General features: G+C 36.8%; 2 protein-coding genes across 4 annotated transcripts in view; one reads left to right on the top strand and one right to left on the bottom strand.

Annotated features, from left to right (window-relative positions):
- Positions 1–96: 96 nt before the first annotated feature.
- dynlt4 (dynein light chain Tctex-type 4) lies at positions 97–4180 on the bottom strand. Of its 2 annotated transcripts, none has more exons than XM_088598124.1 (2): positions 3685–4180; positions 97–1811 (listed from the first exon to the last, which is right to left on the bottom strand). In XM_088598124.1, exon 2 carries the CDS (start codon positions 1793–1795, stop codon positions 1085–1087), a length of 711 nt encoding a protein of 236 aa, XP_088454250.1. In that variant the 5' UTR covers positions 1796–1811; positions 3685–4180; the 3' UTR covers positions 97–1084. The 2 variants fall into 2 exon arrangements, with proteins under 2 accessions (XP_088454250.1, XP_088454249.1); XM_088598123.1 differs by having other exon boundaries at positions 3654–4178.
- A 285-nt stretch (positions 4181–4465) lies between these two features.
- The window catches only part of LOC148651874 (BTB/POZ domain-containing protein 19-like), a 46187-nt gene continuing 28542 nt past the window's right edge, over positions 4466–22110 (top strand). Inside the window, exons 1-3 of one of the 2 annotated variants that reach the window (XM_088598122.1) lie at positions 4466–4902; positions 6165–6393; positions 8898–8951. In XM_088598122.1, the coding sequence (XP_088454248.1) occupies positions 4802–4902; positions 6165–6393; positions 8898–8951 (384 nt within the window). In that variant the 5' untranslated portion in view covers positions 4466–4801. The remainder of the gene's footprint in view (positions 4903–6164; positions 6394–8897; positions 8952–22110) is intronic. The other variant, XM_088598121.1, reaches the window with a different exon arrangement.

Below are 22110 nucleotides of genomic sequence, written 5' to 3'. Positions count from 1 at the left end.
TACTGTCATCTTGTGTTTTTAGTTTTGATAGTGCTGTAATTCTGAGCTAGACAGTGGAATGAACAATGCTCAAGGTTTTGTGCTCAGTCAGCTGGCTTTAGTTAAAAGTACTTTATTCACATGAATTTTATTAAATATAATTTAAATCATGCACTCCATTGCATTAAGTATATAATAGAATAAGTCTTAAGTGACCAAAATAATATACAGTGTTTATGGTTTTATGGAGCTTCTATATCTTACCTTTTTTTCCTAAAAGATGCAGTTTTTTATAAGCCTCTCAAAGGAAAAATGAAGAAATTCTTCTTACCCCTAGGTAATTAGAATAAGGTTTCATTTGTTGATTATAGGACACCGTAGGTAGATAACTGTATATTAAATAAAAAATGCAATAGTAGACAAAGTGACCCTTTCCAAATGAAACGAAACGGAAACCTATTCAGATTACTAGTCTAAAAAACTAATCTAATTTTAGCAAGTCCCAAGTGCACCTGATTTACAGTAAATGGCTAGTTTCCTGCTTCATCCGATTTCATCAGATTAGTAAAGCTTGTAAACCTTGAGTAAATCGATAACATCTTTTAGGAGTCTGAGATATGACATTTTGTCTTTTTTTTTTTTTGTCTGCAGTTAGTATCTCTAGCCTTAAGTATTGGCCAGAAAGTGAGGTACAGGACACTGAAATGTTACGGTATTAAAAATAAAACCCGAGAATTCATTTGTGAAAAGGGGATTTAATCACTTTACACTTTTGCATATTTCACTTCAAATAAATGCTTGCAAATTTCCCTTCAAGACAAACTAATGGAATGGATGCACAAGTGCGTCTTATGCCAAATATAGCCTATTTTTTGCATTACAACTTCCGGATCATTTCTGATCACTGCTGTATCTACTAAGGGGGCTGTAAATGTGATGTTTTGTAGCTCAGTGGATAAAGGAATTTTTATCTGTACCCCAATTAATCTAGAGGCAAATCAATACTAATATCCAGCCATCCTAATTACCTAACATTTTATCTGACATATTTGATCTGCATTTCCCCCATCTGAGCTTTTGTGGATGTAAATTGATTTCACAATTCTCACTCGCAGTACAACCCGTACACTACAGCCACAGCAAAAAGAGAGGTGTTTTGGAAAGTGGCAACAGCAAAGTTGTCAGTCTCTGTGTCCCACAAGCAGCGGCTGGCAACCCGCAGACCCTGGTCATTGCACTGCCCAAGTATGACCAGACAGACCAGTTTGTAGCGGGGAGGATTGATGTCCTTTGCCTTGCTGTGGATGAGGTCGGAGAGGTTCTGCGTCAGGAGGCCGCAGGTGGTAGGGTTATAGCTGGCTTCACCGAGGTAACTGTCGAGGGTTGTTTCCAGAAGCTGCTGTACCTTGTGACCATTGAAGCAACAGCCCTCGTCTGGTTGGGTTTTGTATGTGTTTTCCAACTGGATCTCCCGCACTGGCTGGTATAAGGGCAGTCCAGAAAAACTGACCCGGCCGCAGTGCATCCAAGGCCCCAAGGAGAGGCGTTTTCCCATGGAAAAGGACTCCTTTCGGGCGAATGGGGAATTGAAGTTACTAAGGACCGAGCTGCGGCGCGAGAGAGCCGCCGGTCGGCTGGCTTCCCCATTGCCGAGTAACAAAAGGGGCTTCGAGTGGTGGAGATCGCCGGACTGAGAACTGCGCCTGGTTGACAGAGAGCCGGCTCGTCTCCTTAAGAGCCCTCCCGGGTCCGCAGCCAGCCCCTGGTCAAACTTCGCTAGGGTCTCCTTTGACAGGGGGAGCTGCCTTGTTGTCATAGCGACCAGATCTGACCTAGAACGGAAGAAAACAATGAAAATGTTTGGAAGGGGCTACAAGTAATGTTTTCAGGCCTATCCGCTATTAAATCATCACCGATCGTATTTACAAACTACAAAAAATGTAAGAAGTGTAATTTTTAAGACATTTTTCTCTTAATTCAATTGATGAAATCTCTTTCCAACCTTTCATCTTTTCTTTTAATCCTTTGTGTCACAAATGCCTGATAGCTGCCTTATGCGTGCATTATCCACTGCAAACCAATCTCTAAAACGATTCATTTATGCAGTTATACCAAAATTTTCCTGTTAATCTCCATACAATCCATAAGAACACCAAAGGTTTCTTTTCCAAAGATTTACATGTAGGCCTTTTAACTTTCCCTGGGCTTGTCTTCTGTACATGACATTTGAGTAATAGATCCCCAAAAGGTAATATTTGTATCTTCTCTTAACATTACAAAATGTATAACATCCATCTGTCATCAGTGAGGATGTTCTTGCTGGTAGCAATGCCTATCCTGGAGGTTCAAGGCGGGACTGGACTATGGATAATTCTTCAGTTCTTCACAGGACTGACACCTTGTGAAATCCTATATAAACACGGGGAAACAAACTGAAGTCATCCCAAGTCCACAAACAAATTCGGCTGTGAGCCAGCAGCAGTGAGCGCTGTACCACTCACTGCATGACCTACCATTTAATGATAAAACAAACAGAAATCAGAAAGTGATACCTTTTTCAGAACTCATCTTTCGTTCAGACTATTATTCTTTACAAGTAATACAGTAATTATATGTAAATGTGCTTTAAAAATCTTCCCTAATTTCCCTGTTAGTTGTTAATACCAGGTAAGTGAGTAGGCAGATGAAAGCCAGCAAACAACACTTTTTAGAAGAAGAAAACATTAAGTCAATCCCTTCTTGTAAAAAAAATAATGTTATAGAGGGTACCAGGTAGCAAAACTTTGCAGCAGCAGAAGGGAGATTCCCTTAATCTCCAAGAGAGCCAAACGCTTATCTCTCATCAAGTATCAACTCTTCGGTTGCTGTAGACTTGATTAAGACGACTGTAAACTTTTAGAACAACTTGAAACCTTAGAAGATTGGAACTGTTTAAGGTTTCCATGTGTTCACATACATTTGCCAGCCTCTAGGGGAACATCTCAAGTTTGTGGACCTGGACATTTCACTTTCTGAATCATTTGCAAAATGCAACAAAAAATCGTGTATGTCTCTGGACTTACTGTCTCTGGATTTTTTGTCAGCCAAAATGCAACTGAAAGTGTCACATGATTTCAGTGAAATTGTAAAACAATGGCGAAAAAGGATAAAAGTAAATGGAATTAAAACTAAGAACGTCTTGCCTTAAAAAAAACATGACAAGTTCTTGTAACTGGGTCGTTGGTAAGTTCATCCTGACATTTCATGTGCTGTCTGCTGCACTGTGAAAATATGCAAATTTCCTCTGAATGCTTTGTAGTGTTTGCAGCTAAGAAGAAACGGTTCTTTGGAAGTGGCCTACATCTCGCAAAATTGAGACAAAATGTTTTGAAAATTAAAATGTTTGCGTTACTGAATTAAAGCCTGTCACCCTCTTTACTTTTAACCAGTTCTGTAATTCTCATGCCTCTGAAACTTAAATATCATTGTATATAAGAGAAGGATATATCTTACTACCTTCTTGGAGATGCCAAACTTCTGTGTAAAGCTTGGAAATTTATATGGCCAAATTCAAGGGAGAGACCTAATAATGGCCATCAGTACGAAATGTTTCAGAATGATTAGGAAATTTAAAAATAAGGAAAATATTAGTATAATAATCTATTAAATTAAACAAAAAGTCAAATTTAACCTACCTTAATTAGAAATTAAACAAAAAGGTACTACCTCAGTTATAGCCTCTGTTTCTATTACAATCCTCTAGAAACCGATAGTCCCCAAAAGAGTTCTGGACACTTGCTGGACGTGTTACCAGTCCAAACTGATCCAATCTCTTAAAACTGTACGGGTTTAATTATTCTGCATGTCTTGGTAAATTATTAGCTAAAGGAGGAGGACAAGTCAGCAAACACAGCAACAGCTTGAAACCGAAGCCCTGGTGCAATAATTCATTTGAAAGGATTGTAATGCTCGGCTTTCTGCCACCTCTTGCACTTCGTCGCCATGGCTTCAAACTGAAATTTTATTCCTGAAGTAGAGGATACCGTTCCATTTTCGTCATGGGGCGTCCTAGGATTAACCATATTCTTAGGAATTTCAATGTACACATTCATGGAATAAAGTGGGGCCAGTTTTCCCAGACACTTCAGTTCAATTTGGTTTGATTTATTATTAGGACATCCAGTAAAAAATAAGAATAAAATCTATTACTCAGTTACACATGTTGTTGTTGTTTTTTTTTAAATTACCCTTTTTGTGGTTTTGGAAATTATGTAATTGTCTATGAGTGGCAAATTTGCTCAGCATGTTTTAATTCTCAACTATTTGAAAAAAGGTGAAATTTAACAAATATCATCTCCCATTTGTGATGTATATTTACATATTGTACGATTAGTCGGTGATTAAAAAAAAAAAGGTCATCATTGTCTGATTTTGTGGCTAAAAGACTGAATTTCTCTTAATTTCCACATATCGCCCCCCCCCCAAACAAGAATATGTTCATAAAGACCTCCCACTGCACATAAATGATCAGAGCAGAGTGCAGCATCTTTTGAATAATAATTGGTTGTTCTTGTAGTGCATGTCAAACACATTCTTCGTCTATGCATTCAGAATTATTTTTTTTTCGCGAAGACAGTTAATAATTTTGGATGAACAGTTAAACATTTAGCCTAGAATTTCAGATTCCTCTCCTCTACTGGTGTACTAACTGTACGTCTGTTCTGTGACGGCGATGCCCAGCAATGCAATGCTTCTCGCCCTTTGTTTTTTTATCCAGCTCCGTATTAACTTTTTCGAAAGCTAACACTAATTTGCTCCTCACCATTCCCCTTTCTTCCCTAGCATGGCTTATATTCACTCCCCGCTTCTCCCTGTTTGTAAAAATGGAAACACTGCTGTGTTCACCGCCGCACTCCGGAGGCTCGTCAACAACCCCGAGTTCAGGTGAGGCAGTCCTGGTAAAGAGCTGCAGGAAACTTCGCGGAGCCACGGCTGTGACTGGGCCTGTGTGCGGAGGGGCAACGTTTAGAACATTTTTGAGATGGTTATAAATAAGAATCAGGGTAGAAACTTCCACTGTCCTTCGTGCGTGATATGCAGTCACCTATGCTTAGATATAGGATTTTTGAAGCCAGTATGTATATCCTAATTTAGGGAGTGATCGAGAAAAACCTTTGAAAATGACCCACTGTTCTTGTGTAAAACCAAACGTTTTTTTGCAGTTTCCTCGAATGTTTAATCCTATGCTCTGTACTAGTGTCGAATATATCAGGGATCAGGTATAAACGGCTTTTCTCGTTTTACTTTACATTTGTTCTTTTTTCTTTTTTTTACTGTAGATCGGCTACTGTCGGACAGGAATTACTCTGCAGTAATAATGCACGAAATTGTAGAGAAAAACGTTTCTGAGATTTAAAAAAAATGGTTCATAGTTGTTAAATTGTGGGTTAATGCAGTGATTATGTTATGGTACAGGCATAGAAGAGAAATGTAATTTCCTGCTGACTTTGATTATCATTATGTGCTTATCAGACTTCCTTAACATTCAGTCATGGGGTAAATAAGAAAACATTTGTGTACTGCCTCACAAAAAAACACAAATGTTTGGAAAAATCACAAAACAACATAACGATTTGTACGTTCAGGTACAGCTCTGTGAATATCTGTTCAAAAAAGCACGTTGTGTTATTTGTTCATTTTTAAGACAGTGAAGTATCGAGTGTGAAAAAAACTCATATACTGTACAACAGCAGGACCCATCTTCCAGTTCAACACTTGTTACTTTGAAAACTATGTGTGTTTTACATTTAGCAAGTGGTGTATCCTGATGATTACCCACAACCTTGTTCCATGGAACATGGGTGATTTTTCTTTCAGACATACAGAGAAGTTAGGGTTAGTACTTTGATCTGTTTTTTTTGCTGCTGTTTGCAAATGAGTTCAGTTTTGGTTACGTGATTAGGCTACATTTTCTAGCTCTTAATAGCAGAGAGGTTGTTGCAAATGGTGCAGCAGAGATCACACACCCATTGTTGTATATTTTAAGCAAACACTGAACATCAGTTTCATCAAAAACCTACAGGATTGTTATTTTTGTGACCTGGTATTATAATTTCTTAATTGATTCTAACTTGAAGCAACCATTTTGGCTGTATCCTTTAATTCTGTTTTTTTTTTGCCCCCCATTCTTATGTTTGTTTTAACAGTGATGTGAAGTTTGTGGTGGGCAAGGAGCAACAGGAGGTGTTTGCTCACCGCTGTATCCTCGCCTGTCGTTGTGAAGTTTTTCATGGTATGTTCAGTCAGCAGCTTCAGACTGGTCGCCACACGGAACTGCTGGAGACTCCCATTGTTCTCTCTGAAGCGCAGCCTGAGGTTTTCCTAGCTGTGATTGAGTTTCTCTACACTAACTGTGTTACCTTAAACAATCACATTGTGAGTAATGGTTAAATCTTTGTGTGGAATTCCCTCACTTTAATTTCACAGTTAGGTGCAGGAATGGTATTTAAATAAAAAGCCTGACCTCTGACTCCTTTCACCTGACTCTACAGTAGGAAAGTTGCCTTTTATTCATTATACACTTTAAAAAAAAAAGACATAATGTTGTTTCTATGGTTACTCTAGAAGGAGTAAAGAAGTGTTGCTTATTTCCAGGTATAACATACTTTATTTTTTGTAATGTCTTTGTTATATTCCAAACTTGATAAAAAAGGCAGTGAGTTGGAAATTATTTATGTGTAACATTAATGGGGTACTTTCAAAGTCAAGAAGAGAAATCTAATGGGATTTAAGCCGGCGTCACACTACACGACTTTTGCTGGGATTTTCAGTTTTAGCCTTCATTAAAATGATCGTAAGAAAATCTCGCTGTAGAGAGTTGCAGTGCCCCCCAACCCCCCCCTCCATTACCGTCAGTTGTGTAGTGTGACACCCCCAGTGACTCGGTCATAGCGCTCTTAATAGCCCCTACGACGAGTCACAGAGAGTCGAAGGGGCTATTAGTCAGCTCTTAATAGCCCCTTCGACTCTCTGTGACTCGTCGTAGGGGCGGGCTCGTGTGTCTGCGACACTCAACAGCCAATGAGCGCTCAGCCGGAAGTACAGCACATACAGTGAGGCTGCAAGGAAAGTAGGAAAGCAAGTGTTTTGGACTGTGCAAATGGAGGAGCGGCTCGTCGAACTTTGGAGCCAGCGCAGATGTCTGTTCGATGTTTCGTGTTTGTTGTTTTGTGCGGTGCTCCTCCTCTTATTCCGGTGTGCTCCATGTTGATTGGCTGCCAAAATGAAGCGACCTCGCGGTACTTTGGCGGCGCAAAGCGAGATTTGGAACCGTGATGAAAAGTCGTGAGGGAATCATGTAATTAGTCACCCCCTGCGATTCCTAGTCTTAAAAATTTGACACCCTCTAGGACAGAAAAGGCAGCGAGATTCGGCAACTGCAGTTGTTAAATCTGACATGCTCCCCGACTAGACGTCCTGTTGAGTCATGTAGTGTGACGAAGGCTTTAGCTATACTTTACTGCAGATGATACGTTCAAAGAAAAGATTTTAAGCAACAATATTGCTTACAAAATTCGCAGAAGAATGGTGTGCCTTAAGCAACTGGACCACACCACCTTGTTGAGAAAAAGATTCCTGTTTGTAGTTGGGAAGGTGCATTTAATGTTTTGTTTTAAGGCTACATAACCAAAAATGTCTTACATTAGTTGAAGCGTACATAGTGTGTACAGTGTTTCCTCTTACAGTATTAATGGGCAATTTAATATCATGTGGGTAGTTCAGGTGGGTAGCTGCGTCAGCATGCGTAGGCTGCAAAGGAACAAGTAATAGGTTTATTCCATGCTGAAAAGAGAAGAAAGAAAGCACAAAGTTTCAGCTGTAGAGCCTTTTTCAGGTGTACATATTATATTATATACAAATAATATTCTGTTTTCTGCGTCATTTAATCTTTACACAATCAAGAAGGTCACTTAAATTAGAAAGCCTGCAGTTTCTTGCTGTTATCACAAATTCGCTTATAAATACTTGAAGTCAGTTTGGCTGTCTTAATGGAGCACTCTGTAGAATAAATAAATGCCCATCTGGACAGGCTGCAGGTGATTATCAAAGCCCATCTGCTGGGGTTTCGTCTGTTTCATTTTACATCTGTCAGCATAACAAGGAGAATATTAAAGGCATTAAAGGAGTTATTAGTTTAAGAAAAAGAAAACCTAAACCTGTAACGATGAGGATTATAATAAGATACTTTAGAAATTTGAAATTAAAATACCATGTTATAATGGTAATTTGCTTTATATACCGATCTTATGATTTCTTTCTGCCTTCCCTAGAATACTTGTGTCTGACAGAATGTTTATGAAAATGTGCACATAATACTAACTGTAGTTCAGTATCTGTGCAGGATTTGCAAACTCTTACTTACACAAGCAAGGCATATTTTATAGCAAGACACTTTAGTAAGCATTATCTCTAACAAATGTAAATAGCCTCTTTAGTATGGTTTGTTTTAACCTGTTGTCAAAATAAATACACTGTTGCAATGAAATTAAACCTTTAAAGATTATGCAGTGTTGCGTGAGATTCATACATATGATGTTAGCTAATCAAATAGAATTTGTTTAATTTTTTAAGGGAAGTTAAAAATTATTTTCATTTTTTTTATTTTGGGAGCATATAGAGTTTATTAGCAAATCGGCAAGTCAAAAATAACATTGAAACTAAACTTTATGTAGAACTGTGTAGCTGTCGAGGGGTCTCTTCTCTGTTGAGTTTACATGAAAAATGTTTATTGATTAAAACATAAAATGAATGTTGATAAAACCTAATCATGTTATATTTTCTTAAAATGAACCTAACAGCGGGCAAATGGAAGAACAGCTTGAAACAGACGATTACAGGAGTATTTTACTAATCTTACTGTTTTCACTGGTTTCTTTTAGGCCTTTGAGGTGCTGACATCAGCAGTGGAGTATGGGCTGGATGACCTGCGAAAGGTATGTTTTTGATCTAATAACAATATTTAACAATAAATTATTTTGTGGAAGATGAGAATTTTCCTATTTTAATTCATATTTTCGGTTTGGTTGAACATTCTGTGTTATGTATTTCCTTTTGCTACGTTGTATGTTATGTAGTGCAGCATTGTATGTTAGGCTATTGATACCTTCCTGATTTTTGTATATTAAATGAAAAGCACATACCTATAAAGCTGATACCACAAAACGTGCAGTAATGCATTACGGAAAGCTATTAAGCCAAAAATGTAGGATAAAATTTGAGATCCTGTTTTATGTTTTTGTTATTTCTTCAAAGGTTGCAAACATTTGAGAAAAGGGAGGCTAATCTATATTGGTTTAAATGTAGAGAAATTGGTAGACACCAGAGGGAGGTAATTAAAGGAACAACATCTGTCATCTGATTATTACTAAGGTAAATAGTTAATGAGAACGATATTGATAACATGACTTACAGAACAAGCAGCACATGGATAAAATCAGAAGCACAGCAAGTCACAAGAGCCCTGTCTGGTAAAAGATTCTGAAATATCAGTCTTACAAGCCAGGTTCTGCCAGTTCAGTTCCAGGCTGTACCTCTAGCCAACTATGCATGAAAGTTTTCTGGGAGTAAAGGGGAAGATCTGCCTTCATTCTGCTGGCATCTGGGAAAGAAACTGCCCGAATGGTATTGGATTATTGCATGCAAGTGACATACTGTACCATATGTAAACAGAGAACAAGAGAAGAAAAGAAACACAACGTTTCAGCCGTTGTTTCTTTTCTTCTCTTTTCAACATGGAATAAACCTTTACTTGTTCCTTTGCAGCCTACGCATGCTGAAGCACCTCCCTACTTGTACTGTACACTATGTAGTTGTGTTGTCAACATCTTAGATACAAAGGAACAAGTAATAGGTTTATTCCATGCTTAAAAGAAAAGAAAGAAAACACAACGTTTTGACCGTGGGTCCTTCTTCAGCCTTCAGCTCACACCTGAAGAAGGTTCCACGGCTGAAACGTTGTGTTCTCTTTCTTCTCTTTTCAGCATGGAATAAACCTATTACTTGTTCCTTTGCAGTCTACGCATGGTGAGGCAGCTTACCCGCCTGACCATCTTAGATGGCCCTTATGTTATTATCTCTTCGATGTGTATGAACTGTTATAGCTATACTGGGTTAGTAATTATTTATTTCAAGGTGTTCAATACTAATGACAAATATCTGGTGATTTAACATTTTCTTAAAATAATAAGCTGATGAAAAAAAGTCACATTGTTACTTTTTAAGATATGCATTGTAAGAATACTTTTTTTTCCAATTCAGTATCAAGTACTAGAGTGTGTTGGTTGTACTTCATGTTATTACATTGTGTAATAAAAAAGTTAAAATATAAGCCTTTATGTTGAAGAGTTTTTTTCTTACTCTTAGTCCTTTAGGTGATGCAGGTCTGGGCATGTCATTACGGGCAGATGTAAATCAATAAGTTATACACCCGGTGAAGGAAGGCAGGGTTTAGATTAAATTCTTGAGCTGAAAAATAAACAGCAGAGACTGATCACACTGAGCAGCCATTGAAGCTGAAAGATATAGAGATAAATTAGTTGTATTGGTCTTCCATAGAAAGCAATCAGTATTCTCTGTTATACAAGTTCGCTCTTTTGCTGTTAGGTTCTTTGTATGGTCACTTGTAATGTTCAGCATATCTTGTGCTGTGATCATTCAGGCATTACAAAGTAGTAATCATGTTAAAGATTCCAATAAATTCAAGAAAGCTATTTTCACTTTCAGACATTGCAGGTGTTGTTGACCACATTTTATTGTATTTTCGTCAACAAATTGGTTTTATTTAAGGTTCATTAGTTCTACTGCCTTAAAACAGGACTTTTAAAATATTTAAACAGTTTGACACAAACAGCTTTATTGCTTGCCAATAAAAAGCTGACAGAAGAAAAATGTAAACAGATTTTTGCAGGTGTGTAAGGAGTATAAATGATGTTGTTAATCACAAATTATTCAAGAGATCAGTTTAGTTGGATTAAAAAAAAAGCCAAAACACAGATAACAAAATACTTATTGGATGTTGAAATATTGAGGGGAAATACTGTATTTACCTTTCTTAGTCTTTAGTAGATTTCAGCATAATTGCAAAATGTGCAAAAACGTAATAGAATGTGCTACCAAAAAGGAGTAATATCTAGGTTTTGAAGCTGCCAGTACAAATAGACCAAATCTGGTTGGTTATCAGGAGCTGCACTATTGCATTTGTATTGCTGGAGGTGTCAGATTGGCAGTCTTCAAGTTTTTTGTGAGTTGCAGGTTTTTGAGGTAGAATGAACCAATGTTTTCACTTGGGGGTAGTTTCTTGGAAAGCTGTGCACTTGTTTACACTTCTGTTTCTCTAGAACTCGAATGTTTCCCCTGCACCATAATTTTTACCTCGGGTTTTGCAAACAAACACTGTATTCAAGGAGAAAATCAAAAACTGTTTCCATTGCAGTTATGTGCTGTGTGAGGCAGAGGCAGCTGTGTGTTTTTTAAAATCGGAATAAATACACAAAGACTACAGATTGTACTCCCTGCCTGTCTGCAGGCTTATTAGAGACCTATTATGTGCCATTAAGCGACATGTTTGGATGTACTGTATAGACAATCTTTCCCTCTGTGGTTGGCAAACAGAGAGAATGACGTAATCAGTCCAAATCTTGCTTTGCCATTCAGTGCCTCAACATCCTGAAACCCAAAGGCAGAAGAAATGAAAAGAGATGTGTACAAATAAAGGAGTGGCATTCAGCTATTTGAGACGTCATGCCACAAATTCAAATCAGGGATTTGCAGCACTCAGTCTGACTTATTCTGCATTTTTCATCTATTGCTAGGAAGTGCACAGAGGAGATAAATGAGCATTTAACCTTGGATTTTTGTACATTGCTAAAATAGTGCATTGCTGCTGTATGTCAGCATTTTGTTCCCCCTCATCTTTGAGATAAGCTTTCAAAAGCAGTGTGTATTGCAACAGGTAACCAAGATGATGATCTATATAGGAAAATCATCCGGAAATGATATAGAACATACACAATAGGCTATGAAAGGAGGAGAAAACTGTGATGATTCATGTTATTTAAGGGCCAACGGTGTTTCAAATTTCAGATTGTTCAACGTATAACCATAAACTTGGATATGATTGCAGTTTCTGGTTGGTCAGCCTTATGCCAAACATTAAGATTTTGCACACCTCCTGCATGACCGGTGTTAAAATGTTAAGGAGTTTTCTCCTCCTGCGACTATAAATAATTTGCATTCACAACACGCAAAGGTGCTGTCTGCCCTTCGGGCTGCAGAGGATATGCTGAGGACTTTGCTACAGAGGACCAACAGGATGTGGAGAATTAGAAGTGTGAGGTGTCACATAGCTCAGAGAAATGAAAAACTAGGCCTTCCATTTCTTGCGGGACAATGAAAGTCACCAGCCTTGTCTAGAATCGATGATTGCCTTTAAGTTTAAGGACTTAAATTCCTCCAGTTCCTTTCATTTTGGAAAAAGAACTGTAAATCATGCAAGTAGTGACAGATTTGTGATACTTAAATTTACATTAGCATTTTCTTATGGTGTACACTCTACTATTATAATACAGTGCTCTCTGTCATTTTTTGTTAAATAACTTCTTGCATTTTGCTTAATCTTTTTTTTTGCATTTAAAACTGTTAGAACCGATTCAGTAGCCCATTCTTCATAAATATAGGAGAAACATCATCCTGAGTTTCCGGACGGCTGATATATAGCCCTTCAGAAGTGAATTTGCTGTGAGATGTGGAATCTTGCTGAGTAACAGAGAACAGAACAGCTCACTAAGGCATTTTCTCTTAATGAGGAAAAGAAAGGCAACCAGCCACAGTGCTGTATGACATTAATTATTATTCTAAGGCAAAGCTGTGCATCAGTGTGTCTTTTATATGTTAGTTTAGTTCAGAGTACCTCGATGTTTACTCATGTATTGTAAATTGCTTTGAAATCTACAACTGTACAGCTAACATTGCTACAGAACTTTCATTGCAAAGCAATCGTTTGAGAGTGTATGTAGACCTGTTGTGTAACCTACTACACTTTGACATTGTGTAATGTAAGTAGTTGCTGACAAAAGTTAGTTTTTTTTTTTAATAATACTGAAGACATTGAAGAGTTTAATTCTAACACTGTTAGACAGGAAGAGAACATCACACACCTCACACATTTGGGTTGACTCATGGTCTTCCTGAGCTATTTTTCTTACATTTATTCAGCTTCAGTTTTTTTGTCTTTTTCACTTCTTCGTAGAGTTATGCTGTGGTCTTACAGCTTGCTATAACTGTATTTATGGTGTCACCTGCTAGTTCACTAAATGAAGCATGACTTCTGGAGGTTTGTGTAATGGCACTGGTTATCCCTAGCAAGTTTTCACCAGGTAGTAACATTGCATCAGATAAAGCTGCACAGATCACCTTGTAAACAGTTGAAACTTCTAAGGGTGAAAGTTGTTTGGAAGAATGTTAATTATGTGCAGCAGGGTGTTATTGTGATTAGTGCTGCTGGCTCGCACTAATTTCCATGTTCTTCCTAGGTTTTCTCATGGGTTAAACATGCTGGGTTGGTTAATTGGTGCTTCTGCATTGTGTGTGTGTCCTTTGATAGACTAACATCCCATTCAGGGCACAGTCCTTCCAGAAGATGCTTTGTTTTGCTGAGATCCTTACCAGAACTAAATGGCTTCCTGATAATGGGTGATGAATGTTAAGCACGCACTTCATTTCCTTATTAGAACTTGTTGTACCTCCTGTATTTCTTCCTGGAACATATTTTTAAAGTAAAATTCTGATTCATGCTACTGTGTATAACCTCTGCAAAAAATCAATTCAGGTGGATGTCATAAGCTTTAAACACACAAGCTAGACTAAGGATATGATTGTTTGTGTTTCTTAATCTTCTTTTCATTTGACCCATAATTCTGCTTCATGCTTAATCCAAAATATTGTTTTTCAGAATTTATTTATCCTTTCTCTTTATAGCCTACTAAGAGTATATGGCTTTTTCAGTTAAGCTTCAAAACTCCGATTTCCTCATGGGCCTGTCAAGCATTATGTATCGGCTCAAAGTTAGCGTCTCTCAGAGAGGATTTAGTTACTGTCTGAGAGCCTGTTAGTGTCAGGAAGCTTTTAATATTGTCTATGCAAAATGTATATTAGCAACGTTACGTTAAAGCTTAAATCGTATCCTAAATAACATGAAAAATTAATAATAGTCTTGCCTCTAATGGAAGACTATTGCTAAGGAAACAGAGTTCTGAACTTTCCAGTCCAAACCACCAGTTTGTACCCGTTTTCAGAACCATAGTTATTTTAGAACAGTTTTACGTTTTTCTATTCATGCTTTCACTTCACAGTTAAAATGGGTTGTGAATTTAATGCCTGGCTATTCCATGCCAAAGAGAGAATGATTTACAACCTCTTTAATGACAGGAAAGCGGAACTCCAATTCTTGAGTGCTCCAGCTTTTATATGCAGGTGCTTTTTAATTGGCAAACAACAGTGACCTAAAAAAGGTGAAACAGCTGGTTCGGTAATTAAGGTCATGCCCGAGCCTTCATGGGCTCAAATTGTCATTTTCAGATCTAGAATCTAAGTTTCTTCTTCTCCTTTGAACATTATTATTATGGTTATTTCATTTTCTAATGAATTAGTCTACTTGCCCCCGGATTGATATTCAGTAGTAAATGATATTCAGTAGTAGCCTCTTGTCTTACGTAGGCTGTGATTGTATGCACTGCTGTGGTTTCCTGTCTTATGTTGCCCGTTGCTTTGTTATAAGCTGCATGTGTGGGGTCTTGTTACAGATCTAATCATTAAGATGTAATGTGTCTTTGTACTTCTGATACATGGCACAGTATCAGTTTTACTACTGAATTGTCAGAATAAGTGACCTTTCTGTATCTTTCACCCTCAGACGCTCAGTCTTGACGCCTGTGGTTAGTTGTGTTTGAGTTCCATTGTGCTCAAGCCAAAAGCAGTATAAAAAACAAAACATAGTTTGTGTTTCAGAAGGTCCAGTTTTGCTAAGTAAAAAAATAACATTAAAAATAATAAAGCAAAACATTGTTTTGTCAAGCACCATATGCTTCAGTAAAGTATTGTAAGTTGAAACTGATCATGATTGTGTATTTTGACAGCTTCGTGTTTCTCTGGAATATAGTCACCATGGAGTTCTGTGCTATAGAGCATACAACTAGATAAGCTTGATTTTCTGCCTTTGTGGAAGGAGCAACCATTTTTCTGAGAACCATGGAATTTACTCATCCTCTATTTGTTATAGACTTCTAACATAATGTAAAATGTTTTCATGCCTTTTTAAATATGATTTGTTCTAATAATGTGATGAAAGCAATAACAGAAAAAGGTCATACTGTGTTTCTCATTGGCATTAAAGTTTTGGAATTAACAGTAAACCTTTTAAACAGTCTTCCATTAAAGTCACTGTACTGTAGTGTTCAGGGTTCACATGCAGTTGAACTTCACACTTTATTTAATACTAGGATGCCCATGAATAGACCTTTTCCTGTAAACAAAATAGTTATTACCAAACTAAACACCACAAGTTTTCAAGTGACCTTCAAAACATAGGAAACTTTATAATTATTTAACAAAATAATGGTTCCAAAATGTCTTAAATCATTTTTGTGTTGAGGAAAAAAAAGCACTTGAGTTCTAATTTAGAACAAGTACTACACGTTTAAAGGGATTTTATGGAACAGCGTATAACTGGAAAACACAGGTACTGGTGGATCGATTTTGGAGACTGGAAATGACCTCCCACGAAGCTTTGCACATAGTTGTTCGGAGACTAGCCTGTCCCCTGAATCTCATGGAAAGTATCCCCCCCCCTGCTGAGATGTCTGGCCAGCGAAGTGTGAAAAAACAAGATACGCTTGTGGTACCAAATTGCTTTTTAGGCTTCCAAGTAGTGGAAGCTTAGTTTTTTTTTTATTCCCTCTTATGACTGCTCAAAGGCTGGACAGCTGAGCGTTTTCATAATAGGTCAGTGTAGTGGGACAAATAAATCAGAACATATGTGACAAAAAACTGGGGCCCTGTGCCAAACGAGGTGGCCGATCCACATACTTGACAACCCTTTAAATTTGTTTTTATGAACGCTGCACCAGTTGAATTCAAACTTGGTACAACAGATTTGTAGTTGTTCAAGTTGTTCATGTTTGCAACTTAGTTTTGATGCCCACATTGTTTTGTAGATAATTTTCATAGATATAGACTATCAAATTACTCTCCTTTAAATCTGTTTGGCCGGTTAACTCCAACCACTGTTGGGATACAGTAGTTCTGTTATCAGACAGAAATATGTTGAGTTGTTGCATAAACCAAGTTGGATGTCTGACTATACTGATATTGTGTGTTTTTGTCTTTTTTTGTTAGTAGCATTTGAATATTCAAATTCAAACAGATTTTTTACTAAGGCTCTGTATTGCAGTCCAGTCCCTGGACGTGAGTAAGAAAAGAATTATTCTGGATTTATTTGCTTCATGTTTACAGAACAGCATTTCTGCTGCCTTGAAAACTCTTTGGAAATTTCATTGATAGTCTTTCACCTAATTTTATTATTTCCACGCAATGTTAGGAGTTGCTGATCCCCAGCAATGTTCTTTAACTCTTTTATACTGTAAATAACTACTTATTTAGAAATACTGAATCATGACGTCACAAGACTGATTGGTTCTGTCAAGACAAATGACCTTAAAATATGTTTCCATGATTCCTATCAAGACGGACTAAATTAATAGCCAAAGGTTAACATTATGTTAGTGAAAGGTTATCAAATACTCAGTATTCCTGGTATGCTGATTTTACTCATCTAGGCTGCTGGACTGGAGGAATATATGGGATTGTAATTCGGCGACATACTTAAAAATGTCTTCCTTTTGATAAAAAAGTCTTAATGAGGAGGTTGGGTTTTGGTGTCATTTACAGCAGTGTCGAAAACGCTGAAAGCCATTCTTAAGTTGTTTTTTTTAATTTAGAGAGATGCTATTTATTATAGCTTCTGACTTATTGAATAGAGCTTACTGGAAGGCTTTAATCAGAGGAAACAGGGGGAAAGAGAAGCTTCCTGTCTAATGAGTCAATAATTCAGTGCAGCTAAAAGCCTGCCTCAAACAGAAGAGACCTTCCCTTAAATGGGGGAGAATTTCCCTGATCCCTCTAGTGACAGAATGATGTCCAGTAGAGCAGAAAGCCAGGCAGTGAATTGGAGTAGACTGCTGATTCCTATAATACATCCACCTCTATTGATGCAGCGAAAGTCATTGGCTGTTATGAATTATTATGATGGGGCTTGCAGACACCAGATGTCTTAGAGGCTTATGACATCAGCGCTGGAGAGACTTTGCAGGAGCAATTTGCCTGTGGATGAAAATAAATGAAATGCATTGCTCTTTGGGGCTAAACAGCTTCATATACAGTAGCTGACCTGATATTAAGCAACTCTTTAATTTTGTGGTCTGGCATTTTATCTGTCCATGAGATATTAACGTGAACATTAGGATTTATTAAGGTGGTAAAAGAAGGATGCCATACTTCACAAATTTTGATTTACTGAATTATGTGATTCCTTGTCAAATTGACAAGTAGCTGTATGAGCAGTTAAAAGGTGCAGATTTTCCTAAAGATATTCTACTGCTCCAGGTTTTCAGGTGCACTCACTGTATATATCAGCATAAACTCTTACCTGGCCCATGTGGTGAGAAGTGTTTTATGTGGGTTTACATTCATAAGATGAATAATCATGACCTCTGCAGTTACCACAGGGAGACTTTTTTTATTTTAGAAGATTTGACATGGGATCGCCGTCTTTTTTGTTTGCAATATGGAATCAAAATATGAGACCAATATTTAAATGAGTATTAAAAATCAGGAAACCTTTTCTTTTCAACTATTACTTTTTATTTAGACTACTAGGAGGTATATGCAAGAGTCCTTAGAGGATTTCCTCCGGGAGGGAAATGAATAACTGCCGTGCTGAGGACATGAGATTCAGGACAAAAATAAAATATTTCAATTCAAAGGAATATTGTAGCTGACTTTGGCAAGTTTTTCAGTGTAATATTTAATATACTTAAATATAAAATTTAGTCTAACTTTAGAATGATGTTAGAATCCCATAGCAGGGTTAATGATGCTACTTCTCTCCTGAAATTTTAGGTGGATCAGAATGGGAAATGGGTGGGAAAATGAGCAGCAGATGCTTCCTATTTTATAGTACAGGTTGGTACTGCATCTATTTTAACGTATTGTTCTATTTTTTCAGTACAGTAGGTTTGTACTTAGTCATGTGCGAATTTGTATTTTCAGGTTTTAATGTGTAAAACGGATAACTTTACTCAGGGATGAGTAAGTAGGACTGTATTCTTTGTTTATGGTTTGAATCTCTCTTGATTTCTTATAAATCAGTCACTTGCTTTCCCCATTTAAACAACTGAGCAGTTCAGATTTTTTGCCCAGCTAGTTTCAAGTGCATTTTGATCTGCTGTGCTAGTCTGACAGCAGACAACAATTAGTGGCTTTCTGACAAAAGATTTTTTGAGTGAACTCTGTAGCAAGGCTGGAAGTTATTACAGTTCTGAAAGTCACTTGCTGATGTCATTTGTTAGCCGGTAATTATGGTGCAAGTCTGTAGCAAATGAATCATTAATGTAGGAAATGTCATGCAGAGGCTGAGAGGAAATAAGTTTCCCGTGGTAAAACTGGCTTTGCATTCTCAATGCATGATGTGATCTTTGACAAATCTCATGTGCATATATATACTGTAATGTAATGCACTGAAGTCTTGATTGAAAACAAGAGAACTTTTAATACAGCGGTATAATCTGACAGATAGATATTGATTTTTCTCTTTTTTGTATGCCTTTTTTTTGGGAATTACTGGCAGTTAATTATCTGTGTTCAAAGTTGTGACCCAAAGGGGACCCAAGTTGTGACCCAAAGGGGACAAGGACAGAGCATACTCTTCTCTGTACACAACAGAGATGTTTACCAGTTTACATGCTGTGTGCCCTACTAGATCGAAAGGGCTGTAGGTTTACAGGCACCTAATAAGACAAGCATTACCTATGTAAATTAAGTTACTGAGAGCTCTCGGCCAGTTGTTGATTGGGAAGTTCCATTGATAGTCAGCTGATGTTATAACCTTGGCCCAAATCAGTGATGTCTGACTTAAGATTCAACCTCCACTCTGAACAAGGGTGCCTTTGGTAATTCAGCTGAACTCTTTTTTTAAGTATAAAAGTTTTTTCAACTTGTTTCTCTGCCTTCTTACTATGTATATCTGACTTTTTTTGCAACATTTTTTCAATGGGCGTCCTGTTTAAAACCACCTACATACAGTACTTACCACACCCTTCATTCCTAGTGATCTGTCTTTTGTAAATCTGCACATGAGCAATATTATAGTCATTTTTATCATTCTGAGAAGTACAGCTTTCTAATCATCTGGGATGTCTCTTTTTGTGGGTTTGTCTTGTATTTCCAGAAACTATTTTCTAACTTCTTTTAACAGTCATTTTAATGTTAATTTGCCTTTTTTACAAGCTGGTTTACTTTTTAACCTTGTGCTCTGTAGTGTTATCATAATAGTCCAAAGACCCCTGAGAAATCATGAGGCCTTAAATTTAAAACACTGCTAGTAAATGAGGTAACATTTGAAAAGTTGATTTCAGGCCTTGCTGCAGTATGTAGCCCAGAAGCTAATTATAGACTTCCGTTTTCCCAGAACTTTTAAAGATCTTTCCTGGAGTTGGGGAATGTCCAGTATGTGGAACCTTTTTTTAATGACAAAGATTTGGATTATGTGAGAGGTCACTGATGGAGGAAGAACTGGCTTTCACTCAATTATGGAATGGAATTCTTTTCCTCTTTGTGAAGGTGGTGACTGCTTGCGTTTGTGGAGATGTAGGAAAGGTGTATATACAGTATGTTTTTATTTTAGTTCTAATCTTTTTTTGCTGAAGTTTCACAAGGGGAATAGTTTTAAAGTACACATTCACTACTTAATTAAAAAAATATTTTTGTTCTTAAGTCATAGCTGGCTCATTTGATGATGTGATCTGTAAATCAAGTTTATCAAGGTAGGGAGAAACCAACCGAAACTTGAAATTCTGGAAATTCAAAAACATATGACCTCATTTGTATTTTCTGTCATCGAGACCGAAAGCAAATCATTCATTTTTAAATTTTCATCTGGTCACAAAACCAAATACAGAACAATGAATAGTATTTCCCTCTATATCAATGGTACCTAAGTTCAGAGTTTAAGTTCTGTGTATTGTTCTGCTTTTTAGAAGTTTGTCTACTGTAAACTGCTCATGACATTCCATTTACATGTTCTTACTAGAATTTTTTTTAAAGCTTTTAGGTTATTAAACATTAAAGAATTAAACATTTTCCTGTGGGGTATTGTTAGTCTTAGTGTAAACAGTGACAGGTATTATTCATTCCTAAATGCCTATGTGTAAAAAATTGTTAGATGGGAGGTATAAATCTGTTCTAGAAATTGAACTGTACAGCAATAGAAAATAAAAAGCTGCTGGGTTGAATTTAATGCTGAGATAAAAAGGTGGAAAGAAATATTTTCTCTTTTTCTTCTCTCAATACAGGTGTTGTGAGTTTTGCCACATGTCAAACAAAAACAAAGCCTGAAAGTTTTTGCATAATTATGCTGAAGTACAAAAAAATCACTTTTCTCACTATTATCTTCTAAATGGGAGTCAGTCTCGTACATCTGCAAAAATAATGGTCATGTCTGTGCTGTACGTAACAAGAACATAAAACTGTAATTGTAAATAGGATGTCATTTTTGTTCTGTACAAGTGGAGTTTTTGTTACATGTCATTTTCTTTAAAAAGCTAGAGTAATTGTTAAAAAGTTTAAATAAAATCACCTGCCAAGTGTGTGTATCTGAGTTCTGTATGTGTTCAGCTACACTTTATGCAGTAGCTCACTGGGTGCCCTCATAACTCTGTCAGATGTTTATTTCTAATTCATGAAGGGTGTTCTTTTTGCCCAGCTCCAAAGCACACAATGTACTGCATAAGAGTCAGATGCATTTTTTACTATAAATGTGCACAATCTGGCATATATATTAAGAAAGAGTTGTGTCTTCACAGCCAGTGCTTAAAACCTGAGGAGACCCTATACTTTTCTTTTTTAATATAATTGTTTTTCTCTTCTAGGAGTGGTTAAATCGGTAAGAGATGCTCTGTGATTCTCAAGAGATCATAGATCTTTGAAAGATTAACTTCTTAAAAAGTAGCCTTGAGGTTTCAAAATTAGAAAAGAATCTGAAACCTAGTACATAGCTTTATTCTTATAAAAATGAATCAGGTTCCTCTAAAGAAGGAATCGATTGTTTCCATTAATGTTTAAATACCAGTCCTCTTTAATCCTTAAAGGAATTAATTCTCTATCATTGCCTTTGTTTCTGTATATACTGTAATGCCATGGAAAATGAAAGATTTCGTTTTAATGCATTTACAACTCAATGGAATTTCAATGTTAAAGTGTGCATATATATAAATATAAAAATGGTTTATCCATTAATGGTAAAAAATTACAATTTTTTTTTTATTTTATGGCCACACACTCATCTTTTGCTTATCTTTATGTACATCTAGTTTCTTGCTATAAGAATGTGCTACATTTTGCACATATTTATACCTTTCTCCTGTGTATTTGACCTGATGTGTTTGCTGTGAGAACTTACAAAATGACCAGTGATATTAACCCTTGGCAAATACAGGCAAACAAAACTGCCTGAGCATGATGCCGATCTTGTCACAGTGTGTCTGTATGTTCCCTTTGGGAAACTGAGCTTAACATCCCATCTCAAAATGCCCATAAATAGAAACGCTGTGCTACCTCTCCCCTGCAACCCAATTTAGCCAATTTATGGCTGGGATTAGGAATGTTTTTATTACATTTAAGCATTCAAAATTTATGTTATTTGTAGTCCAGTTTTTTCTCATACTTAAATGTAAAGTAAAGTATAATCCAAAAGTTTCTCCCTTTTCATTTTTCATGTAATTAGTTTTGCACTGCATTTCTATAAATTATTGGATTGAACATTTG

This window comes from Lepisosteus platostomus, chromosome 11 (assembly GCF_059453375.1).
Source record: "Lepisosteus platostomus isolate fLepPlt1 chromosome 11, fLepPlt1.hap1, whole genome shotgun sequence".
In the NCBI taxonomy this organism is placed as follows: Eukaryota; Metazoa; Chordata; class Actinopteri; order Semionotiformes; family Lepisosteidae; genus Lepisosteus; species Lepisosteus platostomus.
This window is presented reverse-complemented; position numbering and strand designations above follow the sequence as displayed.

Excerpts from the sequence above, each read along its gene's own strand:
- dynlt4 (XM_088598124.1), bottom strand. The coding sequence starts at position 1,795 with ATGACAACAAGGCAGCTCCCCCTGTCAAAGGAGACCCTAGCGAAGTTT.